Source organism: Anguilla rostrata, chromosome 17, assembly GCF_018555375.3.
Source record: "Anguilla rostrata isolate EN2019 chromosome 17, ASM1855537v3, whole genome shotgun sequence".
NCBI classification, from domain to species: domain Eukaryota; kingdom Metazoa; phylum Chordata; class Actinopteri; order Anguilliformes; family Anguillidae; genus Anguilla; species Anguilla rostrata.
Genome location: NC_057949.1, coordinates 27,050,001 through 27,072,380, shown reverse-complemented (window position 1 = coordinate 27,072,380; position 22,380 = coordinate 27,050,001). Strand labels below are relative to the sequence as shown.

The following is a 22,380-nucleotide window of genomic DNA, read 5'->3' as shown; positions in this document are numbered from 1 at the left end:
GGCCGACAGGGCCGCACTCCGACTCTCCTCGTGTCTCACCTGAAGAAGAGGCGGAGGGACCTCATGTGACCCAGGTCGACCCGGAAGACTCCGCACAGCTGCTCCAGGGCCATCACCTTCTGCTGCTCCTCCCACCGCACCCCCTGCGATTGGCTGTTCTCGGAGGGGGCGTGGCTGTCCAGGCTGGAGGCGGAGCTGGCTGAATGAGTCATGGACTCGTCGCACATGTCCCTGAGGTGAGGAACCGGGAGAAGGGTCACACTCCAGCACCCCACTCTCTCTCTCTTTGTTTTATTTTTTAGTTTTTTTATAGAAATTTGGCACCCAACGGCTGAGCATGTCCAATTCCCACCTTAAATTTGGAATTCCCAGTTATCTGCAACCGCTAGCTGGGTTCATGCTGAACCCCACTGCCGATTTGGGGGGGGAGTGTAGATACCCGCAGTTCTCCTCCTAAACACGAGGTGGCGCCAGCTGCTTCTCGTCACACCGCAGACTACAGCTAAGCTCTCGCAGAGTGGAGTCAGAGGAAGACCCTTCACATGCAGCTTTAACGTGCAGTCCAGGGCTGCCCGATCGACCAGCAGGGGTCGCTGAAGAGCGATGAAACGCAGACCCCTAACAGACTGAATACTCTCACACCCCGTGGAGCTACCGGCCACAGTTGGCACTGGCACGGTCTGGATTCGACCCAAGATTTGGAATTTGCAATATAATCCATCCATCTGTAATCTGTAATCCATCTGATTACTGAAGGGAAAGTCCAACACTGCACTTGCTCAGGGCTTTTTGATATCAGCTTTTTTAGCAGTAAGCTCAGGTCACTCAGTGGTCCCACGTCAGCTGCAGCAGCCAATCACAAACATTCACTCACTTCCATTCCCCCCCCACACAAAACAGCGAGCGCTCAGTATGTATGCAATCCTGGCCTCCTTATATAAAAAAAAGCATAAGCAATGATCAGAAAGAAGAACTGATACTTCAATCATTATCGGCTGAACAGGAGACTCCGCCCCCTACATATCGGTATTAAAGTGAAGACGAGCATGACCGTTCTGCTTCGAAGGGAGAACAGTAAAAGGGTTTCGCTGCTCTCTGTTTGGGAACCTTGTTCTCCGTTTCCTCAAGGCTCATCGAGAGGACGGTCAGCAGACGCGAAGGAGCGCTCTCCCGAACCGTCACCAAGGTGACACTAAGGGTGCGTTCAGCGAAAAAAAGGGGAGCGGTGCGCGTTCAGGCGGAGCCGAGTGTTGGGTCACAGACGCGTACAAGGCGCGCGTTGGGGTTCGAGACGGTGAAGGTACGCGTTCAGGCTGACGTCACGCTAAGGGCTGTGCGTGTTCAGGAAGCATTACAATGTCCTAACAAATGCATGTATTGGGTGGGTGCCCAATAGCTAAGGTGCAGAGTCACAAAGAGGGTATTAAAGCTTGAAGAAAGTGAGACTCGCACAGCTGGTGTAGTGCTCCAAAAAATACAGCTTAAATGCAACACAGAAATTTTTCGCCTGCCAAGCCTTCATCAGGACAGTGCAGGAAGGGGCCGGTAAACTGTACGCGTGTCAGTTAGAGGGTGAGGGCCTGCAGTCCCTGGCTGAGTGAGTCACCACGTAACCCCCCCCCCCCCCCCCCCCCCGAGAGGGCCCGGGCACAGACGTCACGCAGATACCCAGGGGCGAGGGTCACGAGCGGCTCGGGGACGACCCGCTCCCATGGCACAACCGAATTTACTGCCTGTTAAAGGGGCAGCCAATCCCGATCCTCGACACCGAGAGGGGCTGCAGGTTTCCATAGTTACTGGGTATCTGGTCAGCAGTTGTTCAACTGAAGCAGCAGATTACAGTTTCCTGTCTCTAAAATGGTTGCTGATTTTGGTTAAATCTTTATTTTTTTCTTTCATGAAATTGAAATCTTTGTACACGCGATGGTAGAAAGTAATGCGTAATAACTTGGTGTTGTATCATTTGTATTACCTTTTTTTGTTTGTTTTTCTTTTTAATGAGATATCTAATGGAAATAGAGGTCAATATAGAGTACAGTAACATATCAAATAATGTCCATCCATCCATACCATCCATCCATTTCCTAAACTGCTTACACCTGGTCAGGGTCACAGTGATGCTGGAGCCTATCCCAGCATTCATTGGGTGAAAGGCAGGAATACACCATGGACAGGTGCCCAATACATCGCAGGGCCCACACACCATTCACTCACACATTCATTCCCCAAGGACAATTTAGAGTCTCCAGTTAGCCTAGCCTGCACGTCTTCGGACTGTAGGAGGAAACCGGAGTACCCAGAGGACACCCGTGTGGACACGGGGAAAGTCGAACAATATCCCACAATTCTAATTAAAAAATAATTACAAGGTGGAGTATAAAATTTTCTCCAAAATGTGGTGGTAATTTAGCATGAGGAAGACTCCAACGCAGCATCAGAGAGAGCGCAGTACAGCATTAACACACTCAGTCAGACGGAAGTGCGTTCACGATGACGAACGATGACGAACATTCGTGAAGAACTAAGTTTGCGGCAAAACAGTTCATGCCGAACGATTTTAAATAAACATTCCATTTAGTTCGCCACCAACGCATTTTTAATAGAAATGGATGCGACTAAACGGAGGGTCATTTTCACCGTTGGCTTCCGCGATATTCCAGGACTTCACTGATAGCGAGCCTGCCACGACAGATATTATACGACTGCAACTCTGTATCGTCGTGTAGAGCAACTAATGAAGAGGTCTGCAGAACTGAGCGATATGCCGAGGAAGAGGTAGTCATCCCTCGATACGGGCGACCTTCGTTCTCTCGCCGTCTTTTCCTGTCAGCAGCCATTTTCGTTCGTGGCGCACTAGCTCTTCAGGCTGCTGGGTAACGTTAGCTAACGTTACCTAGCTAACGATAGCTAACGTTACCTAGCAGCCTGAAGCAGCCATTTTTGTTAGCGGTGCACTACCTCTTCAGGCTGCTAGGTAATGTTAGCTAACGTTACCTAGCTAACGATAGCTAACGTTACCTAGCAGCCTGAAGCAGCCATTTTTGTTCGCGGCGCACTAGCTCTTCAGGCTGCTAGGTAACGTTAGCTAACGTTACCTAGCTAACGATAGCTAACGTTACCTAGCAGCCTGAAGCAGCCATTTTTGTTAGGGGCGCACTACCTCTTCAGGCTGCTAGGTAACGTTAGCAGCCATTTTTGTTAGCGGCGCACTACCTCTTCAGGCTGCTAGGTAACGTTGGCTAACGTTTGTGGGCGAACAGAAAAAAAAGTCTGACTGTGTCTGAATGTGTTCGCGAACGTTAGCTAGCGGCCGCTCGCCTCGTTCCCCTCAGACAGGACCGCGCACGGCGCTCGTTTCGAGCGTCCACAAGTACACGCCGACCGGCCTACGGCACGCGCCGCCCGTAACCGAGGAACAAACCTCCGCCTCGGTAACCCCCCCCCCCGCCCCCCGCCGTAATTCGCCTGGAGTGGGTTCTCACGCCCCTGCCCCCGAGCCACTTAAATTTTCACACCTCCTGAACAGACGGGAGGGTACCCTCAGCCTCATCCCGTTTCCTCTGAGGCCCGTGCCTGGCCCACGAAGGACTCCTCATTATCCGTCTTTTTTTTTGTAGCCGGCTTGGCAACATCTCATGGAAAAAAAAAAATAGCCATTTAGCTCGGAGTTTAATATTGCCCTTTATATCTTCAGTGGGAGTCCTCCGTGTTGTTTGGTGATAGATGTTTTCAAGTCACCTCAAGACTGCCCCTGCCCTTGTACATGCACAGCGATGGTTTGTAAGACAATGTAACGTGTTTATGCACAGTTTCCTCTTTTCTTCCCATTTAGAACAGGAAGTGATGTTTGTAGGCTTGTTTAGTCTCTGAAATGTCCTCTGCTGATCTGGGAGAGCTCAGAGACGGTCTCACACACACACACACACACACACACACACACACACATATATACATACAGACAGACACACGCCCACACACACACACACACACACGCCCACACACACACATATATACATACAGACAGACACACGCCCACACACACACACATACATACGCACGCGCACGCACACACACATACATACGCACGCACGCACGCACACACACACACACACGTACGCACGCACGCACACACACACATACGCACGCACGCACGCACACGCATACACACGTACGCACGCACGCACGCACGCACGCACGCACACACACACACACACGTACGCACGCACGCACACACACACACACACACATACGCACGCACGCACACGCATACACACACACACACACACACACACACATACGCACGCACGCACGCACACACACACATACGCACGCACGCACGCACACGCACACACACGTACGCACGCACGCACGCACGCACGCACACACATACACACATACACACGTACACGCTCTCCTCAGTACCTGTATCAAACATATCCTTTCGTTGAGGCTTTTAAAGCTCGAGTGGGTAATCTCATTACTGGAGGGCTGGTGTGTGTGTGTGCGCTCACGTGAGTGTGTGTGCACGTGTGTGTGTGTGCATGTGTGTGTGTGCACGTGTTCGTGTTCTTGTGTGTGTTGGCTTTTGTTTCAAGCTCATTTAGCAAACACCCAGCAATGCCCGTTCACTCATAGATTAAATCACAGTAACACAGTTTTGCATAAGGACAAAAACTGTCATCCATCTTATCCAGAAAATCACATAAAATGTCAGATCATGTGAATGATTGAGCTTGTGAACAAATTAAGAGTACAACTTGGCTTGAAATTCAGAAAAGGATACAGCCCTCCCTCCCTGCCCACTCCTGTTTCAAAGCGTACCAGCAAATCCAATCTGCACACAGCTAAACTGACTGCACCCACACCCCCCCAAGTGCATTATAGTGAGGCACTGCTTAATACCTGCCTGAACAGACACCCCCCCCCCCCCCCCCCACCCCTCCAAACCTCCACCACACTCACACACTAACCAACTTTCACCCTTATCCATTATTCTGTCTAACAAAAAAAAAGCCTCACTGTAAAAATATAATGTAATGTTGCTCATCTCTCTGCCTCCCTCCGGTGGCCATCGATGCACATTGCATAATTACAATAAAAACAGACAATACAATTTATACTGTATATCTGGGCTGCCCAACCCTATTCCTGGTGATGTACTGTTCTGTAGGTTTTCATTTCAACCCTGATTTGGCACACCTTATTCTACTAATTAGCAGCTCAATGGGATCTCTCGCTGTTGACTGAGGTGTGCTTTGTTAGGGTTGGAGTGAAAACCTACAGGACGGTAGATCTCTAGCTGTTGAGTGAGGTGTGCTTTGTTAGGGTTGGAGTGAAGACCTACAGGACAGTGGATCTCTAGCTGTTGAGTGAGGTGTGCTTTGTTAGGTTTGGAGTGAACCTACAGGACAGTAGATCTCTAGCTGTTGAATGAGGTGTGCTTTGTTGGGGTTGGAGTGAAGACCTACAGGACGGTAGATCTCTAGCTGTTGAGTGAGGTGTGCTTTGTTGGGGTTGGAGTGAAGACCTACAGGACGGTAGATCTCCAGGAGCAGGGTTGGGCAGCCCTGCTGTACATCAAGGAGAATAAAGGGCAGAACGTTTCCCCTCCTGCATGTGACGGGGTCAAAGGTCACGAAGACATTCTGTCTGGCTTGCACTCCTTCTGCAGTCCATTCCACAGTCCCGCACATCGGCACACTGCGCTCTCCAGAAAAGCCCCCAGACAAGCTGTAACCGACGGCAACTTTCTCCCGTACCCTCAGAGCGACACAAAACCGAACGCACGCGTACTCGCGTATTGCCCTGCCATTCAGGCAAAGTCATTCTGGTCTCAGAGAGACATAAAATAATAATCAGGCCTGCCCCAGTTCGCTAAAACTGAAGCGTCCTCGATCAGAGCGGCTTTGCAGCCAGCGTCATACGCAAAGCAGCAGCTTAACTGCATTTGCATAGACCGGCGTGCAAAAGGGGGAGGGGCCCACTGTGCATTACATCACCGTTTGGACATAAACAGTCCTAATTGCTTCAAGCTGACAGGAACGAGCCCACTTCATGTCCAGCAGTCCACTCCGGGCCCCGCCCAGCGTTTGGAAACAAATATCCGAAATGAGCTCACGCAGATGGAGTGCGTCAAAAAGGCCAAGTCCACGCAAAGAAGTGTTTTTACCACTAGGGCAGCGCAGGCCCTTGCATCATCACTGTACTAACAGGCCTGCCGTGTTTACATTTTTACAGTTTTACTGCATAACATTAATCGTACATTTAAGGATGTTTATTTTCAGCGGGTCACAGAATGTGGCTGGGCAAAATCCTTTTTTTTTTGGTTTACATTTTTTAAATCCAATTATGTCCTTGGAAGTGGAGTGGAGCGCATGTACCCTTCATGTGCAGCCGGTGTGGGCACACCTGGAGGCGTCTGATCACCCAGAGCAGCCATTTGAAATGCTACTAACGCTTTGAAGTTTTCCGGAATGTTTTTTTCAACATTCTAAGTCACTGTTCTAGAACTCCATTCTAGCTTTCAGTCACCAGTAGCGATTGTGAAGTCATCAGCATTAGAATGTTCACTTGAGAACGAATCAGATCACACATTTGTGATCTTATGCTTTAAAGGGTTAAAAATCCTCCCTCCTCAGGGTGAAGCGACAGCCATTTATCCACTGCCCTGCTCGATACAGGACCACGCGGGCGCATCACTGCGTAAACACTCAATCACCGGGTCGCTGCTGACCTTGTGGCCTGCCGCCATTTTAGACACGCAGAGAACACCGCGGTGTCCCAGCTTCTCGTCTCAGGGAAACACGAGAGGACTGTCTGGCACTGTTAAAGTAAAAATAAAAGGCCTGTCTACACACAGGACCTAACAGTGCAAGGAGAACCATGTCCACACACAGTATCTGGAGCTCTCCTTTGCACTGTTGAAATATGCATTCGAAAAAAGCGTTAACATCTCTTTTGGATTACTGCCTTCTTGAGAGTAGGGTGCACTTTAGGACTGCACTAACACAGACCTGCTGTTTTGCTGTGCATCTCCTGGTAGCTACAGCGCTAGGTGCTCTGCTTGCTAGTTAAACAACCGAAAGAATACTAGAATGCGGCTTCGAACACAGCCTAAATCAATTATCACATCTGTCTCAATGGAATGCTGTCAAGCGTGATGTCATAATGGTAACTCTAGCCTGGGCGGCAACAAGGTCATATAAGGATTGTGGGTGCAGGTGCTCTGGCTCCCTCTGCAGGCCCAAACCACCACTGCATGGCAGTGGGAAAACTCTACATTTCCTTCCTACCAAGGAAGGTCTTACAAGATTGCCTCGTTAGTAGACCCAACATGAGGGCCTGTTGAGCCCCCTCTGATTGGCTGAGTGCTGGGAAAGGACAAAATTGAGAAAAGAGCAAGGAATTAGCAGTGTGCGAGAGCTCGCTTCACAGCCCTGAGAGAAACACAGCCTTTGAGAAAGGCCCAGTGTTTGAGCCACAGCTCAGAGTAAACCTGCCCTTCTCCTCTCAGCTGCGCTCCAAACTCTGACAATCTGCCCAGCAGCCTCCACAGAGATGGACTGCATCACAGTGAAGGCCCATCACAGGTCACTTTTCCACTCTGATTCTGTCTACTTCACCTCGCTCTGCAGAACACAGACCCACAAACATATCCCATGGCAGTTATTGCATTTTTAAAAATAAACATAGAAGTTTGTTTTAAGCAGGTCTTCCACCGATTTTCTCCCCAATCTTTGGATTGGCAATCGCGCCCCTGACATCACCGCTACGCCCCCTGCAGCCGTGGGAGGAGCCCTGCAGCTGAGGCTCGTGTGGCTGTTTCACCCCCTACAGGCCACACGGGGTACTGCAGGGGAGCTGGCTCCTATCGGTGGGTTAAAGGAGAGACGCTATCACGCACCGACGGCAGCTGGTAGCTACCAGCAGGAGCCAACACAGCCAACTAATATGGTCCCCCTCCTCGCCCCTCGCCCTCCCCCCCCCCCCCCCCCCCCACGGGGAAAGGAACCATCTGTGCATTTCCACTATGCGCTCATAGCTAACTACAGACAAAGCCCAGACTCAAACCCGCAGCACCTTGGATACTGGGCCCAGTCTGTGCCTGTGGTGAATGCTGTTGTACAGAGAGCCCTGAAGCGAACGTTTTAAAAAAAAAATCAGTCTGTGTGTCTGAGGGAAACGGTATGCTTCTGGACCACTGCCAATGCAGCCAGAAGCACTAAACTGCAGAATCCTTAATATTAAACCAAGACTGTTCGCAAGCTTTTACACAAACTACCGGAGCACTTACATTAATGAAACACACCTTCAGCACTAAGGTACAGGCACCTTACGTAAACTGCATGAGAACAGATCAGACGTTTTTACATAATCTAGAGATATGTAGTGACCACACACTACGTAGTTACATAACCGACAGAGAACTGCCTTCACACAGTATTAATATAGACTAAGCAGGACTGTCTTTGTAAGCCTTTATACTACAGACACATTTACATAAACGACAGACATTTTTACATAAACTGCAAATGACTGTCTTAACGAGGCTATGCAAAATAGACTGTCTAAACATGCCTGTAGAACTATACACACACCTTACATTTGTTACAGAGGACAGTCTGGAGTCTTCCTCTTCACCTCCACCTTTCCTCTCTGCCCTCCCCCTCGTTCCTGTCGTTCTCCCCCCCCTTCCCATCCTTTCTCCCTCCCCCTTTCCCGTGGTTCCTCCCCCCCGTTCCTGTTGTCCTCCCCCACCCCCCCTGTTCCCGTCATTCTTCCCTCCCCAGTTCCTGTCATTCTCTCCCCCCGTTCCCGTTGTTCTCTCCCCCTCCCCCCATTCCCGTTGTTCTTCCCTCCCTCCCCCCCGTTCCCGTCGTTCTCCCCCCCTCACCGCCGTTCTTCCCTCCCTCCCCCCGTTCCCGCCGTTCTTCCCCCTCACCTGTTCTCGTTGTCCAGGAAGACGGAGCCGCTGCTCTCGGCGAGCGCCTCGCTGACCGGCGACAGGCAGAAGGGCGAGGAGAAGGTGTCCGAGTCCGAGCCCAGCGTGCTGTCGCGGCTCACCTCGTCCGCCGACAGGTCACATGACCCCTCGTCCCCCTCCTCCAGCTGCTGCTGCTGCTGCTGCTGCGGGTGCTGGGGCTCCGCCCCGCCCTCCCCAGTCCCTCCTCCTCCTCCTCCTCCTCCTCCTCCTTCCTCTTCCTCCTCCTCCTCGGCAGGCGGGGGCCTGGAGTGGGCGCGGCGGGGGCGGCGGCGCGGGTTCCGGCGCACGGGCGAGCTTTCGGGGGTGATGTAGCGCAAGGCCTCCTCGTCCTGCCGCTGGATGCGCGAGTTGGGCACCCAGGTCAGGATGAGGGTGCTGCCCAGGGCCTCGTCCTTCTCCAGGTGAACGCACAGGTACCCTGAGCAAAGACCCGAAAACACACACAGGTACCCTGAGCAAAGACCCAAAAACACACACAGGTACCCTGAGCAGGTGAGAAAGGGCTATAATGAGCCAGCCTGGTTCCAGCTCTACAGTGGGAAAGGGCTATAATGAGCCAGCCTGGTTCAGCTCTACAGTGGGAAAGGGCTATAATGAGCCAGCCTGGTTCCAGCTCTACAGTGGGAAAGGGCTATAATGAGCCAGCCTGGTTCCAGCTCTACAGTGGGAAAGGGCTATAATGAGCCAGCCTGGTTCCAGCTCTACAGTGGGAAAGGGCTATAATGAGCCAGCCTGGTTCCAGCTCTACAGTGGGAAAGGGCTATAATGAGCCCGCCTGGTTCCACTATACAATGGAAAAGGGGTCTATTGAGCCACCATGACCAGGAAAGCTAAGGTCACGGTGACAGTGAGGGAGAAGCAGGGCCGCCAGGGGCCAGACAGGGCAGGGGTGGGTTTAGGGAGGGGGGGGCGAGGTCGTCAGGGTCCCCCATACCTGGGTGGTGCTCGGCGAGGCCCGGCAGGGGCTCCGTGGGGTGCACGCACACGTTGTTTTTGGAGAAGATGATCTCGCCGTCCAGCACGCTCCGCGAACCCCCCGACCCGGCATTGAAGGTCAGGAGGTCAGAGGCTTTCGAGGAGGCGCGTCGCAGAAGTCGTCCCAGAGACATCTCCTCCAGAGCCTGGACACTGCGCCCATCCTCTGAGAGAGAGAGGTAGAGAGAGAGAGAGAGAGGTAGAGAGAAAGAGATAGAGAAAGACCAGGACATGGCAATTTTACACTGGTTTTGAGTACACAAGGTTTTCACAGAATAAAAAGGGAAAACAGTGTTAAAGCACCCATTGTTATGAGGTCGGTATGGTGCTACAACCTGAACAGCCACATTTGAATGAATAATGCATGTTCGCATAGTATGAGGGGTTTTAAGGGAGGAGTAGGGCGGTGTCTGATTGGTTGAGCGGCTTCAGGGTGGTAAAGGATGGTCTATGGTGGTCGGGGTGGTGTAGAATGGTGCCAAGTTTGTGCAAGTTGGCGCATGATGGTTTTAGGGTGGTGTCAGGGTGCTGTGGGATGGTGCATGGAGGACTGTGTGGAGTAGAATGATGCTAAATTTGGTGTAGTATGGTGTATAGTGGTCTGGGTGGAGGAGAACGACGCTAAGTTTTGCGAGTTGGTGCAGTAAGATTTCTCGGGTGGTGTAGGATGGTCCTGGGTGGAGTAGAATGATGCCAAGTTTGTTCAAGTCGGTGTAGGATGATATCTCGGGTGGTGTAGGATAGTGTATGGTGGTCCTGGGTGGAGGAGAACGATGCTAAGTTTTGCGATTTGATGCAGGAAGATTTCTCAGGTGGTATAGGATGGTGTATGGTGGTCCTGGGTGGAGTAGAATGATGCTAAGTTTGTGCGAGCGGGTGTAGGGTGATTTCTCGGGTGGTGTATGATGGTATATGGAGGTCTGGGTGGAGGAGAACGATGCTAAGTTTGTGCGAGCGGGTGTAGGGCGGTTTTGAGGTGGGGTTAGGGTGGTGTAAGCAAGCGTGAGAGAAGTTTCAGGCGGCCAGAGGCCAAGGCAAAGTCAAGAGAAGCGTCAGCAGCCGTCTGCGTGTGTTGGACCTGGTGTTGCTACTGTTTGCAAAGCTGAGCCAGTGCAAATAGGACCGGAGTGAGTGTCCGGGATGTGTTTACAGTGTCGCCTGCGCGTTATTGTGTGCGTAATGTGCTGAAGGTGTACTGTATGTGCACAGTGGCGGAGTGGAGTAAACACCTGTTAATGTGTTTATAAAAAAAAAAAAACGCTCCACGACGCCTTCTCCCCTGTGACTCAGTGCGCTGGACCTGTTATCTGGGGCTGAGAACATCTGTCCCACCTTAAATAAACATGGGTTACAAGGGCCGTTCTGTGCATAGACTGTGTGTGTGTGAGCGTGTGTGTGATTACTGTAAGTACTGCAGCAAAGAGGGAAAAACTGTTTTGCAAGGTTGAAGGACCAAATTGCACCAATAGCTCTACCACAGCCAGATGTCCTCATTACCAGCAGTGATTGTTACGTCGGCATTAGAGTGTTCAGTTAAGAACATTCTAATCACATGTTTGTGACCTCACGCCTTTAAGGTTTAATTGAGTGAGTCTGTGCACTCACTCCACAATTGAAGGAGGACACTGCAGTGTTGGGACAACCTTGGAAATTCTATGTTAGGAGATAACTGAGGAGAAGCAATGGGAGAAAAAGTTGCTTTAAATTAAAGGAGTGGTAGACATTAGAGTAAAAACAGATTCCTACAGATTGGTAAATTATAATAAGAAATCAATTTCTACAGATTTGTGAATTAATAAATTTAAAAAAAAAAAATTTCATCTAAAAAAACATGACTCTGCAGTCATGTGTCCATCCTAGACTCCCAGTACTACTGCAGCTCTGCACCTTTTGGTTTGGACCCTCCATCTCCGATTGGGTGATGCAAAACCTGGTAGTCTGCAATTGGTAGAGAAACCGTTGCCTGTGCCTCATTGCTAAAGACCCGACCCCCCCCCGCCACCCCCCCCCCTCGCTCAGGAAGGGCACAGTCTGTTTCCCTTTCCTGAAAGGAAAGCCAAAAATCACTCCTTCGGATTATCAGAGCCCCTCTCGGCACAGCTTCCGCTCCAGCAGGGCCTGAACGGGATATCCCGTACGGGAACGAGGGCCCGAGTCCCAAAGACGAGTCAGCGGTTTTAAAAATCCCCCCCGGTCGGCTCTCTCTGTGACACTGGCACGCCAAATGCCTGCCGCGCTCCGGCAAATTAAACAGCAAATTAGCGTCGGCAACAGAGACCGCCTGCAGTCGCCGGTCAACCGGTTTCGCCCACAGAGCCCCCAGTAAAAAACCCTCCTCAGTGACGCTAGAAGCAAGCTTAAGTCATCCCAACAAAACAAAAAAACACTCTGTGGTAATAACAACAACAACAACAAACCAGCTTCAAAGAAAATAAAGGAGATATTTAAGACGGCACAGGTATTGCTGTACGGGTGAGCGCGTGACACAGCCGGGCACCTGAACAGTAGCGACAGTAAAAGCGCAACAAAAATAAATAAATAAATAAATAAATAAAGGCTCGCACTGGACCCTCGACCAATCAGGCTCCACGCGAGCCGCAGACCACAAGAGGCGTGTTTCAGGGCTCTACCTTGAGCATGTCACCAAGCAAAAAAAAAACAATAAACAAATAATAATTTAGACTGATCCAATGTGGAGTCCTGACAATTACAGTCCGCGGCATCCTCGCTCCTCATCCTCATCCGGGCCCTCTACTCCGACACCGCTACAGTCTCCATCCTCCGTCCACACCTCCGCACCTGCGCTGAGCGAGCTGCCAGCCCGTCTCCGTGCACCTCTCCCCTCCTAGCACTGGCCCTGGCTGCCTGGTACCCAGGCCAAGGCTGGCGGACGGAAGGTTCCAGAACACGTAACATCACATTACAGGCGTTTAGCAGACGCTCTTATCCAGAGCCACTTCACGCATTGCGTCCGTTTATACAGCTGGATACATACTGGAGCAATGCAGGTAAAGTACCTTGCCCAAGGGTACAACGGCAGTGTCCTTACCCAGGAATCAAACTTGCGACCTTCGGGTTACAAGACTAGTTCCTTACCCATCATACTACAGTGCCGCCCTATACATAACATAACATAACATAACATACAGTACATAATGACATGAACAGGCATTCTGCCCGACAACGCTCGCCATTTTCCTATCAACTAAAGGGTACCTCGTGCTCACCGTTTACCTGCAAAGTGGACAGTATCTAGCACAGTAACAAGCCCGATCTTGAAAACCCCCCAGTTTCTCTCTCTACTACATGACCTTGCAGGCTGTTCCACGCTGTGACTACTCTCTGTGTGAAGAAAAATGTCCTGATGTCTCTGCTGAATTTTTGCTAATTTTGCTCCATTTCCATGTATGCCCCCTCATTCAACTGACAGAATTCAACCTGAAGAATCTCTTGTAGTTCACTTTCTTACTCCCTTTTATGAATTTCAAAGCCTCAATCAAATCGCCCCCAAGTCTCCTTTTAATAAACTTGAATAGATTAAGTATCCTAAGTCATTACTCATAACTTTTATCTTTCATATCAGGAACCAATTTAGTTGCCCTTCTTTGAACTTTTTCCTGAGCCTCTATATATTTCTTGAAGAACAGTACCCAGAACTGCACACAGAGCTTTGTGCCATCTGACAAACATATTGTATAACATAAGTATAACTTCCTTGGATTTATACTCAATACTTTTGGCTATATATCCCAGCATCCTGTTGGCCTTTTTTGCTGCACAATGCCTAGAATCTGAAAGGCTTTCATCAACTACTTCTCCCAAGTCTTTTTCAAACTGAGCACATTCTAATTTTGTTCCTCCCACAAAGTAGTCCCTGCCTTATGTTTGTATTTCCCACATGCAGAACTTTACTTTCAGCTATATTGAATTTCATTTGCCAGGTTTCTGCCTACTCGTGAGAGCAAACACACACACACGCACGCACACATATGCATACACATCAACTTAAAAACAATCAAGTAAGCATTCATATTCCTAGAGACACACACACATTTGCTTACCGACTTGTGGAATGACACAATAAGAACACTTTCATTTTATGTCCTAACCCAGAATATTCAAATTGTGAAATAATTAGTTTGCCTTTTTTGGCCTAACTCTAACTCTAGTTTCACATGAGCCACCAATATTGTCATTACAGTTGACTTACTGTTTTACATAGGCTATTTCATTACACCTAATACAGGGATGGAGATAGATGCAAAAATAAAACTGCTTTGGCAAAGAAAGAAAAGTAGTTATTTGCATTGTAGGTTCAGCTACACTCAAATAAACTAGAAACGTTAGTACATTAACTTTTATGAGTATGTGGACAGGTTTTCATATCAGAATTCCTCTTCAGACAGTGGTACAATTTGCAATTTAAAAGCTTTTTCTCATATTATAGTATCTTGTACTAAAGAACATATTTTACTTCAGAAAACTGCGAGCTATTGGTTTCAGGGTTACCGTCTTTGAGGTTACCACTAAGTGGTATTTCCAGAATGTGTGCTTACTTTAAATACATTAGGAATGCTATCGGATGAGCAATTTTTTCTGGTTTTTCCTGCAAGTTTTCAAAAGTCTGTACGGCAGGAATTTGCTCCAGGTACTTAAACTGTCAATTGCAATCTAAATTCCTGCACACAAAACACTCGGGAAAAACGAATACAAGTAACACAGGTTTGCTCACAATTCAGCAAATACAGTGACTGCTAACCCAGTGCTCTCTTGCAACTGCTAAACAGCACTTCTGCTGGTACTACGGCTTTAGCCTACTTTATCCCAGCAGGCAAAACAGATGCTCTAATGTCATGGTGTTCAGCGAGCTCAGCTGTGTAGGTTCATGAAAAATTAACAATATCCCAGTCCACCAGCCATGGTTGGGTATCCCCTGGAGCGTTAACGTTACTCAAGGTGGGTAGGGTAGTTTATAGAGTATCCTATGACATGCGTGTTATTCCGCCACCCCTCGAAACGGACGAAGGGGAACTCGTTCTCGCGGTTTGCTTGAGACTCAAACTAGTGTCGCTTGTTTTATTTCATTCCAACAAAGGCGTGCAGACACCGCCAGCTGTGTTTGCGCGACGTCAGTTTAATATTGCAACCGGCTATGTTAGCTAGCTATGCTAGCACCATCCGTGGTGTTAGGGTAGCCTAAATATCCCTATGTTCCCCAGAATCCATATCCCCTTCAATTCAACTTCCAAGCAAAGACAAATACTATTCATGGCGCGGTGATGTTAACCCGTAGTGTTTGTTTGTCCAAAGAAAAAAAATAAAAACACACACATAATCGTTCCGAACAGTGCTGCATCCAACTCAAATAAATGACACACCTGTGTGAGAAGGCAATGTGTTATTGAATAGCCAGATAGCTGACGTTAGCCACACACACAGGGTTGCATGAGAAACTAGCAAGCTTGCGTTGAATCCCTCTCTCTCTCTCACCCTCTGCGCCGCTCGAGACTGTTGTCAGTGCCGCTCGTCCATTTTTCCACTGCGGTGCAGTAATTTTTGGTCGCTGTACGGGTGCCGCGTGTAAGCTCCGATGCCGTGTTTTATTACGCTGAGGTGTGTGTTTATCCGTCCGACTCCCGACTACACGTTGCTGCTTCCATCGTTCATCCCAACCCCCCTAAAAAATTCCGCTGCTTCCGGGATGACAGTCCGCTTCCTCTCAAGAAAACAGGCACATACCGTACTGGAGTTCTGAAAACGTACTGGGATGGGGATACCCAGGGCTGTCGTGAAATCCGAGAGGCACGAAAACCAGTTCATTATAATTAATTATAGAACATCACCATTCCATTCAAGTCATGGGTTACCTGACACAATACAATAGCCTCCGGATCAAATTAGCTACTGGGACCTATCCAATAGGCTATACATTATTTGAGTTAAGTGGGTTTTATAAAGAAGGTTAGAACAATTAAACTGTACAGTTCTTTGTTGACATTGTAGCTGCAAGAATACGGGACTTTTCCCCACAATATTGTGTATTTGTATCACTACAGTATACAAAACGTTCTTTATTCGTCAAAAAACATTTGAGGACAGCTGAGCTGACGAGATGTAATAAATGTGAATGATTAAGTCAGGCTTTCAGATGAAGTCCTTTCAGGAAAAGACTATAAAAAGAGGGGAAGACAACTGTGGGATGTGGGTTAGTTTTACAAGGCAACAAAAAAAACAATGTATCACAAATTTGTAATGTGACTGAAAGCTTGGTTTTGGCTATGACCCATTTTTCTAAGATGGTTATCTGACAGCCCAATATAACTGGCCATTAGTCACCATAGGGTTGGTGGGCCTGGTTTTTGCAATCTATTCTTTCCTACCCTGTTATTGTAATCCTAGATCTGATCTGATCCATGTCCACCTGCCCCGTTGCTCTTGGGCAAACCCTGCAGTGTGAGGTCATGGCAGCTTGTCATGTTAAAGATGTTAAAGAATGCAACTGCTTTTAAGTGATTCTGATACAATACACTACTACCTATAATATTGGGTATACATATGTCCCCTGTTTCTGGTGGTGGGGGGGGGGGGGGGGGGGTAGCGAGAGTAACTTGCGGCAAACCGCACATTCAAAGAGAGAGCTGCCCTGCCCAGGTGTGTCACACACCTGGATATGATCTCCGTCAGTAGCCTGTCATCACAACATAGCTGTAGGTAGTATCTCAATATCCGTGAGATTGACATTGTAAACTATGTCTACACTGGTCTCATTTAACAGTTTTTTTTTTTTAAACTTCAAAGGCACTGACATCAAAGCCAAGGTGATATAAAGAGTTGCTACTCACTCACTTTCTCTCTCTCTCTCCCTCTCTTTCTCTCCCTCTTACTCTCTCTCATTCAAGCCATCCTTCTCCTTTATTTCACGAACGCAGTGACTCTTCAAGGTAAGAGCATGGGGAAGGTCGTGTGAGAGTCCATGTTATAAACACATGCTGCATATACCATTTCACCTACTATATGCCTCCACAGAAAATGGCTGTGGATACATAACAATCTTATATAGGCCTATATACAGTATATTGACCAGGGCTGGGCAATTCCATTCCTCCAGGAAGGAGTGTAGCACAGTGGGTAAGGAACTGGGCTTGTAACCGTAGGTTCGATTCCCGGGTAAGGGCACTGCCGTTGTACCCTTGAGCAAGGTACTTAACCGTAATTGCTTCAGTATACATCCAGCTGTATAAATGGATACGATGTAAAATGCTGTGTAAAAAGTTGTGTAAGTCGCTCTGGATAAGAGCGTCTGCTAAATGCCTGTAATGTAATGTAATGTATGCAGTTTGTTTCCACCAGTTACCCTGGATAAAAGCGCTAACAGGCTGTATACACACCAACGCTGGTTCACTTGTATATTAGCTCACAGTAAAATGTTTTGTATAGGGACACAAGAGCAGTCTTCAGCCATTCGAGCATGTGACGGGGTGGCATAAACGTCAGGGCAAATTAAGCAATTAAGGCCAGAAGTTGGCATGAAAATTAGAAACAGATACGGCCCTCGTTGCCCACCTCTGACATGGACCCCAATGAATTGTTTTTATGGCTATGATTTCACCTGCATTAATAGATGCATTAACACATCATTCAGTAGCTTTCTCCCGACTTGATGCACTCGTTTTGGCCAGTTTTGGGCGGTTCTTTGATGATAAACCATTTGGTGAAACCACGTTGTACCTGGAAGCGATACAGTTGATCCAGTAGGGGGCAGTGTTATCTTGACCATGCTCCACAACCATGATTGGGGACACTGTGCTGTAGGAGATTACCTTTTCCCACGGTATATAATGCTATGTTCAGATTACTGGCTAAAGAGGCCCAAATCCAGATTCCCCCCCCCCTCCCTCCCCCCCCGGGCCACTTCCATATGTGGTCCCACATCACACACGTCATAGCGCTGAGAGAACTGTCAGGTCGGAATTCGTGTGGTTTTTTTGAAGTCACCCTTCGCTGCACAGGTGCAGATCACTATCTTCATCACTCCTTTGTTGGCCTTCCTCCACCTCTTCGCCCTCATGCACAACAGCTATGTTATTTATTTTTTATTTAACCTTTATTTAACCAGGGAAAAAAACCCACTGAGCTCGAAATCTCTTTTGCAAAGGGGGACCTGACATAAAACACAAAACTTACAAAGTTACACAAGACAGTAGAAAAACAAGTTACGGACATCAAATGGAGAAAGAGATGGCAGTGTAACAGTAAATAAAAGCAGCATAGAGGTTAAAAACCAGAGCATGTAGCGTTGAAGCATCATCCAACCTCCACAAGCAAATCATCTTGGGCCATGTCCAAAAACAGTTTACTTGCCTACTATTGAGTATACAAGTTGTGTACACAATAGTAGGCAAGTAATCTGTTTCAGACACAGCCTTGGTCAGTGCTTGCACTGCTAATTTGTTTGTTTCCATGATGGTCTGTCTCACAAATATTATGTTGTTGTTGTTGTTGTTAATGTGCACATTTGGGTCTTTCGGGGCAGAGGTCTGCTCAGATATTGGTCACTTACAAACACGGGTGCGAACAGTCGAAGCAAAAAATTTGTATCCGAGCAAAAAAAAAAAATCTGAATTTAGCATTGAGCCCGTAATGTGACTTTAGCCATCGACTGAGGCCCTGGGTAAGTTCAGCCTTCCTTCTCCAAGAATCTTCAGTAGTGTCCAGAGTGGCTAGAACTGGTGAACACTATTAATTTGTTGTAGGGAGTGTAAGTGATAGGGATGGTGATTTTTGATTGTTTTACAGATCGAGGGATCGCATAATGTGATCGATTCCTAGCCTGGGGAGATAGCTCTCTTTAGAATGGATCTTGGCCGGAAGGCACCAGTGCACATTAGTACACAAGTTTGTCCATCGTAGTGAAGTCTTAATGTTTAGTTTATTGTGTAAATAAACTCAGCCCATGTCAGATATGAAACAAAGCGTTTTAGTTTCAGCTCACAAATGTTTGCGCGCCCACAAAACCAACACACAACGTGCTTGGCTGAATGCTCAATTCCGATTGGCTGAGAAATGAGTTTCCCCATATACGCCCGACTATGGAGTAGCGCCAGGAAAAGTTCAGTCACCATTCTAAATGAACGTGCATCGGTCTGACTCGATAAATAAAGTGAAAATTTGTAAGAGCAGGCAAGCCAAGTTACAACATCACACTTGCAACACCGTCAGCTTGATGTCCACGAATGACTGTATAGAGGGCCACTAGTCTAGTTTCGGCTTGACCACGTTTATAGTCCCTGACTGACTTTTACTTTCTGAACCTGTATTTCCCACCTCTGCTTCTGGACCCTTGACGAGTTGGGAAGATTCCGTATGATCCGAGGGGAGGGGGTGAGAGATACATTTCACAAGGGCGGCAGTGTAGCGTAATGGCTAAGGAGTTGGTCTTGTAACCGAAAGGTCGCAGGTTCGATTCCCCGGTAGGACACTGCCATTGTACCCTTGAGCAAGGTGCTTAACCTGCATTGCTCCAGTATATATCCAGCTGTATATATGGATTCAATGTAAGTCGCTCTGGATAAGAGCGTCTGCTAAATGCCTGTAATGTAATGTAATGTAACAAGGGAAAGATCCACACAAATAAAGCACAGCAGCCCATAGGTTGCAAAGAGTGATAATTTAATACAGTGCAAAAAGGTGAAAAGGGCAAACATTCATTGAGCTGTAGTGGAATCGACAGAACGCAGCACAGGCCTTACCCACACTGGGTAAGTCAGGTTCAAGCAACTTGTTTCAGCAACTGATCTTCCTTGGGAGTTTTGATTAACTCTTGACTGCTAATTAAGTAGAAATTCTAGTGGAAACGCCGTTCGTTCGAACAACTCCAAGAATTCCCCATCACCACTGATGGCCGAAGTTCTGCAGAGTCAAAGACTTGTCATGCACGGGCATTCTCTTGCTTTACTTTCACCTGTCGATGAAAGTACTACCACCAAAATTCCCTGGTAGATCATCTTCTCGTCATCTTCAACTATTGCCAACCATATTAGCCAAGGCTTACACCACACACACCCCCCACCCCACCCCCCCACAAGCCTCATTAACAGACCAAATTAACACTTGAACTTTGCCACTCTCCACCATTGGAAAATTTGGCAGGAGTCTTATCCAAGCATCAAAAAAAAAAAAAAAACTCTCACGGACTTCAGGCTCGTCTCCAGCCATGAGGTCTCTCTTGCCAAGCTTCCGGAATGCAGCCGCTGCATCCAAACTCTACTTCTGACTCCTCTTCTATCGAGTTTCCATTCTAAATATAGCCGCAGGGCTGCAGGCGATTAGTCTTCCCTGGCATCGCTGATGCCGTACCTGCTCAGCTTAACACAGGCAGATGGCCATTCAAAGCGGCTGTTCTGGCTCTTCTGCCACGTTTGGGTTTCCCTCAGGGTTACGTGCGTGGCCCTCTACCCTTCGCTGCATTAATGGCCCTAGCCCCTTAGCCAAACTGCACAGTGTTTTTTTTTTTTTTTTCAGTGTGATATTAATTATGGGCATGCCCTTTCCCCCAGGATATGTGACCACTCCTGCTCAATTTCAGTGTGAATGCCTGCAGGAGTAATGTTCAACGTGGCTCAAAATGCTCAAAAGTTCATTTGCGATTTACATTGTATGTCCTTCTCTACGATTTCACCATTCTAAAAACATGATAAAACTTCCCCTTCTTAGAAAATGAAATATTTGCAGTTTTTTTTTTGTAATGCCCTTAACCTCCCTTTATGTCCCAAATTTGAACCGCATTCATCAGTGCTCATAAATGCAACCTGAGCTATAAATTTGGGAGAGCTGACCTCCAAAGGATGTGATGTCAGACACCACTTCCTCTCACTCTGCAGTGAAGAAGTTCCACTCGCACAGACACAAACTGGAGGAAGATGCTTCATATGCAGCTCAATAGGTGGGTTGCAGGTGCCTGACTGACCCAGTAGGGGTCGCCAGTGCGCAATGAGCCCCTGTCAGCCCGGCCCAGTGAAAACCCTCCCTCTTGCCCCGCGATCTGCCCCCCCCCCCCCCAGATCCGGCACTACCACGGCTTAGAGTCCCCACCACACCACAGCCGTCGCTCTTTTTAAAAAAATAAAAAATAAAAATCAATATAATAAAAACAATCCCAGTAAAATCACTTCACATAAGCAGCATTAAACAGTGCAGTGCAAATCATTCATCGAGCGGCGTGACCCCAAAGGAGGAGGGGGAGGAGAGTTTGGGGGGGACGCAGGAGCCTCAGGAGCAGAACCGGGGACAGAGATCCAGGGTCAGAGCCTCCAGCTGATGGTAAAACTTTCGGACATTGGAAGAGCCAGGCCGGATACGGTCAGAACCTACACCCAGATGGACAGGACACCATTATGGAAGAACATCAGAAATGGGCCAACTAATGTGCAACCAATGATCAGAATGTGAATCAAATTCATTTCTGGACTCAGAAAACCTACAGGACGGTAAATCTCTAGTTGTTGAGTTAGGTGTGCTTTGTTAGGGTTAGAGTGAAAATCTACAGGACGGTAGATCTCTAGCTGTTGAGTGAGGTGTGTTTTGTTAGAGTTGGAGTGAAAACCTACAGGACGGTAGATCTCCAGGAATAGGGTTGAGTAGCCCTGCACTATACAGTATACTTCTGCTATATATGTAAAAAGCATGATGCAAATAAAATTGAATTGAATATCTGCAAGAGTATATACTAAGTATACAATTAAACAGTTCAGTTCACACAAATGTATGTACTAATTACTGAGCAAACAAACAATAGGTCAGTTAGTTTGTAGCGGTGCTTACTGGCACCTTAAACACAGCCAGCTATAACAGCTGGTTGTTCCAACATAATGACTGAATAAACTCAGGGTGTGATAACGCACCCTACTCTGCTAGTTATCCAGCCGGCTAGCTATGGGAGCGAGGGTGCAGAGGAAGGAGGTGCAGGTAAGCTCACCTGGGTGTCGGAGCGGTAGGAGAAGTCCCTCAGCCTCTCGCCGTTGACCCACACGTCCAGGGGTGGGGAGGGCACCCCAAAAACGCGCACCCCGCCCAGCACCAGTCCATCTAGAGCCCTGTTAGTCTTCAGGGGTTGGCTCACAAGCGTTGCCTGGGTAACGGAAGGGGAGAGAGGGAGGAAAACCTTAAGCAGCCAATCACACAGTGGTGGTGATCCTTTATTTCAATTATTCGCAAACAGGAAGTGACAGCTTAATCCAAATGTGTGGTTTTTGCCAGAGTCAATTTAGCCATTAGCCAAGACACACCTGGCCAGTACAGGATTCAGAACAAGGTGCCCCATTACCTAGGGTGGGCCTCACCTGGCACCTATTAGTTTGGTTGGCACGGTGATAGCTTCTTAACAGTATGGTGAAGGGGACTTGAAAATTCCACCAATTTTAACA

At 48.1% G+C, this 22,380-nt stretch overlaps 3 protein-coding genes across 4 annotated transcripts in view; 1 reads left to right on the top strand and 2 right to left on the bottom strand.

Annotated features, from left to right (window-relative positions):
- The window catches only part of tbc1d16 (TBC1 domain family, member 16), a 28,894-nt gene extending 13,202 nt beyond the window's left edge, over positions 1–15,692 (bottom strand). Inside the window, exons 1-4 of one of the 2 annotated variants that reach the window (XM_064315703.1) lie at positions 15,449–15,692; positions 9,918–10,124; positions 8,942–9,401; positions 40–231 (exon numbers count right to left, since the gene is read on the bottom strand). In XM_064315703.1, coding sequence (XP_064171773.1) covers positions 40–231; positions 8,942–9,401; positions 9,918–10,092 — 827 coding nt within the window. In that variant the 5' untranslated portion in view covers positions 10,093–10,124; positions 15,449–15,692. Of the gene's footprint in view, positions 1–39; positions 232–8,941; positions 9,402–9,917; positions 10,125–15,336 lie in introns of both variants that reach the window. The other variant, XM_064315704.1, reaches the window with a different exon arrangement.
- scpep1 (serine carboxypeptidase 1) overlaps positions 1–22,380 on the top strand; it is a 397,664-nt gene that overhangs the window by 118,848 nt on the left and 256,436 nt on the right. The window lies entirely within an intron of this gene.
- gaa (alpha glucosidase) overlaps positions 19,611–22,380 on the bottom strand; it is a 13,473-nt gene continuing 10,703 nt past the window's right edge. The window contains exons 18-19 of the mRNA XM_064316412.1: positions 21,933–22,085; positions 19,611–21,324 (exon numbers count right to left, since the gene is read on the bottom strand). Of these exons, the coding sequence (XP_064172482.1) occupies positions 21,259–21,324; positions 21,933–22,085 (219 nt within the window). The 3' untranslated portion in view covers positions 19,611–21,258. The remainder of the gene's footprint in view (positions 21,325–21,932; positions 22,086–22,380) is intronic.